General features: G+C 43.6%; 1 protein-coding gene across 3 annotated transcripts; it reads right to left on the bottom strand.

Moving 5' to 3' along the window:
• Positions 1-843: 843 nt before the first annotated feature.
• Positions 844-3,498, bottom strand: LOC110485777 (uncharacterized). Of its 3 annotated transcripts, none has more exons than XR_016493327.1 (3): positions 3,241-3,498; positions 1,320-2,135; positions 844-1,209 (listed from the first exon to the last, which is right to left on the bottom strand). XR_016493327.1 is itself a non-coding variant. In XM_090227009.1 (3 exons), exons 1-3 carry the CDS (start codon positions 3,423-3,425, stop codon positions 1,201-1,203), a joined length of 441 nt encoding a protein of 146 aa, XP_090083135.1. In that variant the 5' UTR covers positions 3,426-3,496; the 3' UTR covers positions 846-1,200. The 3 variants fall into 3 exon arrangements, 1 of the variants encoding a protein (XP_090083135.1); XR_016493326.1 differs by having other exon boundaries at positions 845-1,209; positions 1,330-2,135; XM_090227009.1 differs by having other exon boundaries at positions 846-1,209; positions 1,889-2,135; positions 3,241-3,496.
• Between the last annotated feature and the right edge of the window lie 9,268 nt (positions 3,499-12,766).

Consider the following 12,766-nt stretch of genomic DNA (forward strand, 5'->3'; position numbering starts at 1 on the left):
AACCAATGTGCACATGGAGCACACACACACATAAAGCACAGTCAAGGTTGACTGAGATTTACGATAGATTTAATAAAGGCTGATTGAAAGGGACTAAGTCAACAGGGTCATTGAGCTGTGATGCCATGGAAACAGCCAGGAGTACATTCCCAAACCAGAAACAGTGGATTGATGGCAGCATTCGTGCAAAACTGAAACCACAAACCACTGCTTCTTAGAACTACCCCCCTACTTTGTGCAATTTCCGCCTGAAGACATACCCAAATCTAACAGCCTGTAGCTCAGGCACAGAACCAAGTATATGCATATTCTTGGTACCATTTGAAAGAAAACACTCTGAAGTTTGTGTAAATGTGAATTGAATGTAGGAGAATAACACACACTAGATCTGGTTTAGATAAAACTATGGAAAAAAACATGCGTTTTTTCTATTTATTTTTGTATCATCATCTTTCAAATGAACAAGATAAAACAAAAATTCAGATAAGATGATGGGGACAATTTTCTTGAAAAAATTAAGAGGGCAACAGTACTTGTGCAAAATTTCAGAATGATAACTTCCAAAATGAGTGTGCTACATAACATTTATTATAAAGTCACCCAGGTGTCCCACACAAGTAGACCAAATGTACCCAAGTGGCCAAATTGGTGAAGTACACATTTTGAAACCAATAACTATATACAAAATACCAAAATGGTATTCTAACACACCCCCCCCACAAAAATTTAAAAAATTTATGAAATTTTTAAAATTTCTGAAAAAAAATTTCAATTTTTTTTTTTTAAATTTCAAAAAAAAAATGAAATTTTTTTGTAAACATTTTTTTTTTTAAAAATGTTATGAAAAAAAAAATATATATACACATTTACAAAGTAACATGGGTAACTATTTACACACTTTTACACATCCTCAGTCCTGTATCAAATAGGAAAAACAGGAAAAACAACCTAGAAAGGCAAAAACCTAGGAAGAAACAAGGCAATGAGGGGTGGCCAGTCCTCTTCTGGCTGTGCCGGGTGGAGATCACAGTGTTTGTAGAGTGTGCAACAGTACAGCACCCCAAGAGAAAAAAATGTACAGTTTAGGGTTCCATAGCCGCAGGCAGAACAGTTGAAACTGGAACAGCGGCAAGGCCAGGTGGACTGGGGGACAGCAAGGAGTCATCATGTCAGGTAGTCCTGAAGCATGGTCCCAGGGGTTCAAGTCCACTGAGAGAAAGGAGAGAAAGAGAGCAGACTTAAATTCACACAAGACACCGGATAAGACAGGAAAAAATACTCCAGATATAAGATATAGCTCAGCTAGACTGCAGACAGACCTTCACACACCTGACAACATGATCCCCACTGAAGGACTTGTGGATAGTGGAGCACATCACCACCTCTCTGGTATCCATCCACTTTACAAAAAGCAGGCCATCTTCACGGATCCATCGCATGCTCCCCCGCTCAGCCCGCTTAGGCATGTCGTTCACCTTAGTCTTCGGAAAGCCCACCCTGTTGGTACGAATGGTGCCACAAGCCCATACATCCAGCTTCCTTAGGTCTGCAAACAGGGTAGGGCTTGTGTAGAAGTTATCCACAAACAGTTTGTAGCCCTTCCCTAGCAGTTGAAAATCCAATAACTCCATTACAGAGTCATAGCTGAGTCCCTTACCGGTAGCAAAACTGTTCTTCCCCTCGTAGACAAAGAAATTGCATGTGTAGGCACATACAGAATCAGCCAAAACAAACAGCTTGTAACCCCACTTGGTTGGTTTGTTTCTCATGTATTGTTTGAGGCCAATTCTTGCCTTTGAGGCTACCATCCTCTCATCGATTGACACGTTCTGGGCAGGCTGAAAGTACGTCTTGCAGGCCTCGACGATGCTGTGGTAGAGCGGTTCACCTGAGGTCCTGGCTTCCTTTTCGGCCTGAAAGTTGGTTGTGGTGGCTCCACATCATCTTCTAGGATGGTGTGCCAACGCCCTTCTGTCCCTCTGTTAGTGGGTGGCACACTTCCCCTCTTCCTCTTCACACCTCTAGATGGCCCGGGAGGTGTGGAGCCAGAGACAGCAGGGGTACAGCTGGATGAACCAGCTTCAGAGGGGGATGGACACCTTGGCACTGGGGGCTCCCAGTCGGAGTCAGTGCCACTGTGAAAGAAAATTTTCAGTTAGAATAGTTTCACATATGAGCCCTGTATCAACAGCTATAATAAACATACATATAGAGTACAGGGAGTAGCCCTGTATCAACAGCTATAATAAACATGCATATTGAGGACAGGGAACATAAAGTGCTGTTCCATATCACTTTGGCAATTGATGTGGGCCTGCCTCAAAATAGGCTATTTGGGTAGACCATGCGTTCTCAAAGAAACAGGCACTCACAATGACAAGCTAACGTGCACTTTAGCCATTTCATTACATCGCTATATATTGCTAATAAAATGTAAAAACAGCTATAATAAACATGTATATAAAGTGCTGTTCCACATCAACTGACAAAGTGAAATGGGCCAGCCCCAAAATAGGCTATTTGGGTAGACCATGCGTTCTCAAAGAAACAGGCACTCACAATGACAAGCTAACGTGCACTTTAGCCATTTCATTACATCGCTATATATTGCTAATAAAATGTAAAAACAGCTATAATAAACATGTATATAAAGTGCTGTTCCACATCAACTGACAAAGTGAAATGGGCCAGCCCCAAAATAGGCTATTTGGGTAGACCATGCGTTCTCAAAGAAACAGGCACTCACAATGACAAGCTAACGTGCACTTTAGCCATTTCATTACATCGCTATATATTGCTAATAAAATGTAAAAACAGCTATAATAAACATGTATATAAAGTGCTGTTCCACATCAATTGACAAAGTGAAATGGGCCAGCCCCAAAATAGGCTATTTAGGTAGACCATGCGTTCTCAAAGAAACAGGCCCTCACTCACAATGGCTAGCTAACGTGTACTTTAGCCATTTCATTACATCGCTATATATTGCTAATAAAATGTAAAAACAGCTATAATAAACATGTATATAAAGTGCTGTTCCACATCAATTGACAAAGTGAAATGGGCCAGCCCCAAAATAGGCTATTTAGGTAGACCATGCGTTCTCAAAGAAACAGGCCCTCACTCACAATGGCTAGCTAACGTGTACTTTAGCCATTTTTGCAAATAAAATGTAAAAACAATCACTAATAATATTTTATATTAAAGTCAAACAACGGCATTAGCATGAGAGCAACTTACCAGTCCAAAACGATGTCCTCTCCGTTCAAAAAATATGCCTCAGTTTCAGAATCGAAACTATGGGAGCTAATGGAGTCTTCAATCTCTGCCAAATCTGTCTCACTTTCCCGGTCAATCTCTTCCAAAATCATTTCTACATTCGTGTATCTAGTCTTAGAGGTAGCTTTCTTAGACTTATTTGCCATTTTATTCGCGAAATAAACAGTTGAAGTAGCAAATTACTGAAAAACGTCTGTGCGTAATTAGTCACTCCTTCACGGTTCAATTGGCAATGGCGAAAGAACGGTCTTTACGCCAGCATCCAGTGAATAGGTTTGTCTTACAACAATGAATCATGGGATATTTCCAGTTACATCTGCTCATTGGCTATCTACCCAGCTAGATTTCAAGAAGATCAGTGGTCATTGGGTTAAAATAGAGTCAATCAACAAGACAGTGGTCATATAATTGCTGCGCAATGGGCTCCTCACGTGTTGTCTTCCAATCGGTATTACCATATCAATAGAGCCCGCAAAATGGCCCATCAGGGTTGATTGCGTTCCAAACAAAGAGTTGATTGCAAGTAAACCAAACATGACTGGAAAGAGAGGGAAAAGACGAGGAAAAGAGAGTCTCTTTACGTTGGACGTTACTTTGAAAATTGTATGACAGGAAATTCAACGAGATAAGCGTTCACAAAATGTTTCGTGTTAGGCTATAAAACATGGATTTAACCGAACAAACGACCATTCATTGTGTAACAATGAGCCTTGGGATTGCAACCAGAGCAAGATCTTCAAAGGTAAACGATTTATTTCAATGCAATCTGTGACTTTGTTACGCAAGTGCTGGTTGAATAAGTAGTTTGATATGGGGGTCTATGCTCAGATAAACGCAGCTTATTATTTCGCAATAAATTATTTTTTAAATATGACAACGCAGTTGGATTAGCAAGATTCTAGGCTTTTGAAGCATGTGAGACACTTGTATTTTCATGAATGTTTAATATGACTATTTGTGGCGAACACCGTATGTTGTTGAATTCAAACCCGGATCCGGGATCGGTAGATCAGAGAGGTTAACCAGGGCAAGGTGACCGGAAAACATGACCGAATACAAATAGTGTAGCTATTCTCTCCGCAAGGCAATCAAACAAGCTAAGCGTCAGTATAGAGAAAAAGTAGAGTCGCAATTCAACGGCTCAGACACAAGAGGTATGTAGCAGGGTCTACAGTCAATCACGGATTACAAAAAGAAAACCAGCCCCGTCGCGGACCAGGATGTTTTGCTCCCAGACAGACTAAATAACGTTTTGCTTGCTTTGAGGACAATACAGTGCCACTGACACGGCCCGCTACCAAAACCTTCACTGCAGCCGATGCGAGTAAAACATTTAAACGTGTTAACCCTCGCAAGGCTGCAGGCCCAGACGGCATCCCGAGCCGCGTCCTCAGAGCATGAGCAGACCAGCTGGCTGGTGTGTTTACAGACATATTCAATCAATCGTTATCCCAGTCTGCTGTTCCAACATGCTTCAAGAGGGCCACCATTGTTCCTGTTCCCAAGAAAGCTAAGGTAACTGAGCTAAATGACTACCCGCCCCGCAGCACTCACTTCCGTCATCATGAAGTGCTTTGAGAGACTAGTCAAGGACCATATCACCTCCACCCTACCTGACACCCTAGACCCACTCCAATTTGCTTACCGCCCCAATAGGTCCACAGACGACTCAATTGCAACCACACTGCACACGGCCCTAACTCATCTGGATAAGAGGAATACCTATGTGAGAATGCTGTTCATTGACTACAGCTCAGCATTTAACACCATAGTACCCTCCAAACTCGTCATCAAGCTCGAGACCCTGGGTCTCGACCCCGCCCTGTGCAACTGGGTACTGGACATCCTGACGGGCCGCCCCCAGGTGGTGAGGGTAGGTAACAACATCTCCACCCCGCTGATCCTCAACACTGGGGCCCCACAAGGGTGCATCCTGAGCCCTCTCCTGTACTCCCTGTTCACCCACGACTGCGTGGGCATGCACGCCTCCAACTCAATCATCAAGTTTGCGGACAACACTACAGTGTTAGGCTTGATTACCAACAATGACGAGATGGCCTACAGGTAGGAGGTGAGGGCCCTCGGAGTGTGGTGTCAGGAAAATAACCTCACACTTAACGTCAACAAAACAAAGGAGATGATTGTGGACTTCAGGAAACAGCAGAGGGAGCACCCCCCTATCCACATCGATGGAACAGTAGTGGAGAGGGTAGTAAGTTTTAAGTTCCTCGGCGTACACATCACGGACAAACTGAATTGGTCCACCCACACAGACAGCGTTGTGAAGAAGGCGCAGCAGCACCTCTTCAACCTCAGGAGGCTGAAGAAATTCGGCTTGTCACCAAAAGCACTCACAAACTTCTACAGATGCACAATCGAGAGCATCCTGTCGGGCTGTATCACCACCGGGTACGGCAACTGCTCCGCCCACAACCGTAAGGCTCTCCAGAGGGTAGTGAGGTCTGCACAACGCATCACCGGGGGCAAACTACCTGCCCTCCAGGACACCTACACCAAGGCCATAAAGATCATCAAGGACAACAACCACCCGAGCCACTGCCTGTTCACCCCGCTATCATCCAGAAGGCGAGGTCAGTACAGGTGCATCAAAGCAGGTGCATCAAAGCAAGGCCATCAGACTGTTAAACAGCCACCACTAACATTGAGTGGCTGCTGCCAACATACTGACTCAACTCCAGCCACTTAAATAATGGAAATTGATGTAAAAAATGTATCACTAGCCAATTTAAACAATGCCACTTAATATAATGTTTACATACCCTACATTACTCATCTCATATGTATATACTGTGCTCTATATCATCTACTGCATCTTTATGTAATACATGTATCACTAGCCACTTTAAACTATGCCACTTTGTTTACATACCCTACATTACTCATCTCACATGTACAGTGCCTTGCGAAAGTATTCGGCCCCCTTGAACTTTGCGACCTTTTGCCACATTTCAGGCTTCAAACATAAAGATATAAAACTGTATTTCTTTGTGAAGAATCAACAACAAGTGGGACACAATCATGAAGTGGAACGACATTTATTGGATATTTCAAACTTTTTTAACAAATCAAAAACTGAAAAATTGGGCGTGCAAAATTATTCAGCACCCTTAAGTTAATACTTTGTAGCGCCACCTTTTGCTGCGATTACAGCTGTAAGTCGCTTGGGGTATGTCTCTATCAGTTTTGCACATCGAGAGACTGAAATTTTTTCCCATTCCTCCTTGCAAAACAGCTCGAGCTCAGTGAGGTTGGATGGAGAGCATTTGTGAACAGCAGTTTTCAGTTCTTTCCACAGATTCTCGATTGGATTCAGGTCTGGACTTTGACTTGGCCATTCTAACACCTGGATATGTTTATTTTTGAACCATTCCATTGTAGATTTTGCTTTATGTTTTGGATCATTGTCTTGTTGGAAGACAAATCTCCGTCCCAGTCTCAGGTCTTTTGCAGACTCCATCAGGTTTTCTTCCAGAATGGTCCTGTATTTGGCTCCATCCATCTTCCCATCAATTTTAACCATCTTCCCTGTCCCTGCTGAAGAAAAGCAGGCCCAAACCATGATGCTGCCACCACCATGTTTGACAGTGGGGATGGTTTGTTCAGCTGTGTTGCTTTTACGCCAAACATAACGTTTTGCATTGTTGCCAAAAAGTTCAATTTTGGTTTCATCTGACCAGAGCACCTTCTTCCACATGTTTGGTGTGTCTCCCAGGTGGCTTGTGGCAAACTTTAAACGACACTTTTTATGGATATCTTTAAGAAATGGCTTTCTTCTTGCCACTCTTCCATGAAGGCCAGATTTGTGCACTGTCCTATGGACAGAGTCTCCCACCTCAGCTGTAGATCTCTGCAGTTCATCCAGAGTGATCATGGGCCTCTTGGCTGCATCTCTGATCAGTCTTCTCCTTGTATGAGCTGAAAGTTTAGAGGGACGGCCAGGTCTTGGTAGATTTGCAGTGGTCTGATACTCCTTCCATTTCAATATTATCGCTTGCACAGTGCTCCTTGGGATGTTTAAAGCTTGGGAAATCTTTTTGTATCCAAATCCGGCTTTAAACTTCTTCACAACAGTATCTCGGACCTGCCTGGTGTGTTCCTTGTTCTTCATGATGCTCTCTGCGCTTTTAACGGACCTCTGAGACTATCACAGTGCAGGTGCAATCATACGGAGACTTGATTACACACAGGTGGATTGTATTTATCATCATTAGTCATTTAGGTCAACATTGGATCATTCAGAGATCCTCACTGAACTTCTGGAGAGAGTTTGCTGCACTGAAAGTAAAGGGGCTGAATAATTTTGCACGCCCAATTTTTCAGTTTTTGATTTGTTAAAAAAGTTTGAAATATCCAATAAATGTCGTTCCACTTCATGATTGTGTCCCACTTGTTGTTGATTCTTCACAAAAAAATACAGTTTTATATCTTTATGTTTGAAGCCTGAAATGTGGCAAAGTTCAAGGGGGCTGAATACTTTCGCAAGGCACTGTATATACTGTACTCGATACCATCTACTGCATCTTGCCTATGCCGTTCTGTACCATCACTCATTCATATATCTTTCTGTACATATTCTTTATCCCTTTACACTTGTGTGTACAGTAAAAGGTAGTACTTGTGGAATTGTTAGGTTAGATTACTCGTTGGTTATGACTGCATTGTCGGAACTAGAAGCACAAGCATTTCGCTACACTCGCATTAACATCTGCTAATCATATGTATGTGACAAATACATTTTGACTTGATTTAAGTAATGAAATAACACTGAGAAACAAACTCAATGTACCACATGTATACAAGGTCAGTGTGTAGTGTTCTAAAGCTGCTACCCATACCCTTTCCATGCTGAAATCTAAATCCACTTTCCATGTCACCTTTGTCTTCTTGAACACTTTTTCCTGCATGGTTTCTTTCCTAACAGACAGTGGTGGCTGAGCTGGAGGAGATAGGTCTCTCAGGGGACAGGGTGCAAGCTGTAGCAAAAGACAGACTCAGATGGCAGTTAGTAATTGTTTTATTTCCTAACTCCGCAGCTGTAATAAACCCACAATCTGAACAACCATAGTGTTTGAATTATATTTTTTTAAATGTAGAGCTCTTCCCAGTGATAATTGCCAGTACCTGCACTGTTTTGCATATGTAATTCTATCGTTTTTGAACTACACAGTTTTCCTTCCCATGGGCAGGTATCCAGTCGAGGCATTAATCAGTCAGCTAATTACTTGCAAAGCCCCCACCCACTGGCAGAGAGAGACAGACTGAAACTGAACAGTATCTAGAATCTAGAAGTCAGTCATGCTAACGATAAAGCTGCTAATTAAATTGGGGTTTTAATTTTGTATCAGCTAGTGGGCCAAGTTGAGCTGGTCGAGTGGTGTTATCGTAGTGTCTGACTTTCTATCTCTCTCTCTGCACTCTGAGAGTACTTCCATCATTCCCCAAAGTTCTCCACCTTCTCCATTATCTATATTGCATAGTCCATTTCACCCCCAAGGCTCAACCTCCTGCAGTGTTCCTCATGTGGTGTAGGAGAAAATAGAGATTGTTTTCCATATTTTGTGTGGGATTAGACAAACAATACATGGTTAGTGTTGGTGATGATCATTATGAGAAAATTGTGATTCTCATAATAGCCATAATAGCTGTTTAGTTCAAGTTTGTGTGCTTTCATGGGTGGCCTATTAGTGTAATTTCATGGTGTGCTGGTTTCTGGGTAAATCAATAAAGCATGTTAAGTTGGCTGGTCTGGCAGTGCCCAGCGGTGGATTGGCAGACTGGCAGACTCAGAGGAAGTCAGACAGACAGCTGCTAACCAGTTTAATTGGACCGAGATAATTAGGCGAAGCCTAGAGGAGAAAACATTGCACAGTGAATGTTGACCGTTCGTTCACTGTTCTCATGTGTTTTAGGGATCACCAGTAGGGGGCGTCTGACCACAAACATTTTCACCCTTTTCTATATGTAGATTCGGTCTGGCACTCTGTTCAGTGGTGCGAAGTACTCTCAGCCAGCAAACGCTACTGGAGTGTCTGTGCCTTTACACTACTGAAGGTGTGGAAATGTGGGACACTGACAGGGTGGGTGTGTATTCAAATCAGAAATGCATACAAGTTTGGCACCTGCTGTATAATCAAAGTCATAACTCTAGGTGAGGAATTGAATGAAACAAGTCCCACAAACAGACCATACAGTCTCACCATTTATGCGTAGGAAAAGGTAGAAGGAAAATAATATGGAGTCGGGTGATAATGTATTCATTAAATACAGTTCCAATGTTGTTTTTGTCAATTATTCCCCATTTATAAATATCTGGGAATCTGGATTGAAGAACAGCTGTCTTTCAATAAGCATGCCACGATCGTCGTAAAGAGGAGACCAAGGCGCAGCGTGATATGAATACATGTTCTATATTTAATGAAGGAAGAACACTAAAACAAACTTACAAAATAACAAACGTCACACTATATATATATAAACAGTGCAGACATGTAACATCACGCAGACATGTAACATCACATAGACAATAACCGACGAAATACCCAAAGAAGATGGCAGCCTAAATATGGTTCCCAATCAGAGACAACGATAAACAGCTGCCTCTAATTGAGAACCAATCTAGGCAACCATAGACATATATAAACACCTAGATTGTAAACAACCCCATGAACCTATAAAACACCTAGACAGTACAAAAAACACATACATCACCCATGTCACACCCTGACCTAACCAAAATATATAAAGAAAACAAAGAATACTCAGGTCAGGGCGTGACAGTACCCCCCTACAAAGGTGCGGACTCCGGCCGCAAAAACCTAAAGGGGAGGGTCCGGGTGGGCCTCTAATACGGCGGCGGCTCGGGTTTGGGACGTGGACCCCGCTCTACTTCAGTCTTGGCCTACTTAGGTGACGCCTCAGGAGCGGGGACCCTCGCAGCGGGCCCCGGACTGAAGATCATCATAGAGAGCGCCACTGGACGGAAAGGCGCCCCTGGACTGAGGAGCGACTCTGGCGGGTCCGGACTGGAGGGAGACTCTGGCAGGTCCGGACTGCGACCCGTCGTGGTAGGTTCCGGACTGCGACCCGTCGTGGTAGGTTCTGGACTGCGACCTGACGTAGGAGGTTCCGGTCGGTAGACTGTTGCCGGACGCTCTGGACTGGGTCCTGTCGCCGGACGCTCTGGACTGGGTACTGTCGCCGGACGCTCTGGACTGGGTACTGGGCCGAGGACACGCACCTCAGGGCGAGTGCGGGGAGGAGGAACAGGGCGTACTGGACTGCCGAGGCGCACTATAGGCCTGGTGCATGGTGCCGGCACTGGTGGTACCGGGCTGGAGACACGCACCTCAGGGCGAGTGCGGGGAGAAGGAACAGGGTGTACTGGACTGCCGAGTCGCTCTATAGGCCTGGTGCGTGATGCCGGCACTGGAGGTACCGGGCTGGGGTCACGCACCTCAGGGCGATTGCGGGGAGGAGGAACAGGGCGTACAGGGCTGTGGAGGCATACTGGAGGTCTGGAGTGTAAAGCTGGCACAACCCGTCCTGGCTGGATGCTCATTCATGGATGCACCGGGCTAGAAATGCGCACTGGAGACACCGTGCGCATCTCTGCATAACACGGTGCCTGACCAGTTACACACTCCTCATGGTAAGCACGAGGAGTTGGCTCAGGTCTCCTACCTGACTTAGCCAATCTCCTCGTGTGCCCCTCCCAAAAAGTTTCTTGGGGCTGCCTCTCGGGCTTCCGTGCTAGCCGTGTACCCTTATATCTTCGCCGTTCCTCCATTCTCCTGTATCCCTCCTCGCACTGTTCCAAAGAATCCCAATCAGGCACTCTCTGGCACTCTCCCTGGATCGATCGACCAACTCTCAATCTCCTCCCAAGTTGTTACCCATTCGTCCTTCTCCCGGGTCCATTTCTCCATTAAGCGCTGTTCCTCCCAATCACGCTGCTTGGTCCTTATTTGGTGGGTTATTCTGTCACGATCGTCGTAAAGAGGAGACCAAGGTGCAGTGTGATATGAATACATGTTCTATATTTAATGAAGGAAGAACACTAAAACAAACTTACAAAGCAACAAAACGAATGTGAGAATGAATGAATGAATGAATGAATGAATGAATGAATGAATGAATGAATGAATGAATGAATGAATGAATGAATGAATGAATGAATGAATGAATGAATGAATGAATGAATGAAGACATCACATCGAAAATAACCCACGAAGTACCCAAAGAAGATGGCTGCCTAAATATGGTTCCCAATCAGAGACAATGATAAACAGCTGCCTCTAATTGAGAACCAATCTGGGCAACCATAAACACCTAGATGGTATACCACCGCATAAACCTATAAAACCCCTAGACAGTACAAAAACACATACATCACCCATGTCACACCCTGACCTAACCAAAATATATAAAGAAAACAAAGAATACTCAGGTCAGGGCGTGACAAAGCATGTTGATGAGTTAGCTAAGAAATTAAGAATTAAAATGGGCTTATTTTATAGGAATAGATCGTGCCTTTCATTATATGGCAGAAAACAAATAATTCAGTCGACATTGATACCGGTTAGACAATGGCATTATAGTCTATATGAATGCAGCTGCCACTGTACTGTGCTTTATTACGGGAGATAGAGAATGCAATGATGTGTACTGAACCTATCAGAAAGTAGGCTGGCCATTTGTAAAGTCTTGTAGATTGATGCATTGCACTCTTTTTGTATATAAAGCCCTCCTGCAGAAATGTCCACTGTACCTTACTTAATTGTTACTGTCACGCCCTGACCTTAGAGATCCCTTTTTTGTCTCTATTTTGGTTTGGTCAGGGCGTGAGTTGGGGTGGGCATTCTATGTTTTGTTTTTCTGTTTTCTATTTCTGTGTGTTTTGCCGGGTGTGGTTCTCAATCAGGGACAGCTGTCTATCGTTGTCTCTGATTGAGAACCATACTTAGGTACCCTTTTCCCACCTGTTTTTTGTGGGTAGTTGTTTTCTTTTTTTTGTGTCTGCACCATACAGAACTGTTTCGGTTTTGTTCGTGCTCATTGTTATTTCAGTGTTCAGTTTAATAAAAATCATCAACACATACCACGCTGCATCTTGGTCCTCTCCTTCCAACAGCCGTTACATACATACGAGATACCAGACCCGGTTTCAGGGATGGCTAACTGGAGATCTTAGTTTTTTGCACCACTTGTGGAATAATCTCCAAGGATCTCTAAAATGTGATGAATTGGTGCCTCTAGGGCAATTCAGGAGGATTGAGGAACATTTCACTGAAGAATGTAATAGTTTATGATTGTGTTTTGCTTTCTGTCTATTGATGTGAATATTGATGTGTCTAGTGTATATTGAAGTGTATACAGGGCTCATCTGTAAAATACCTTGGTCTCAGCATGACTCCTTTTGTGAACTGAAGTAAAACAATTGACAAATCTGTAAAACTATATTGAAACG

This window comes from Oncorhynchus mykiss, chromosome 29, assembly GCF_057628025.1.
Source record: "Oncorhynchus mykiss isolate SJ-2025 chromosome 29, ASM5762802v1, whole genome shotgun sequence".
Taxonomy (NCBI): domain Eukaryota; kingdom Metazoa; phylum Chordata; class Actinopteri; order Salmoniformes; family Salmonidae; genus Oncorhynchus; species Oncorhynchus mykiss.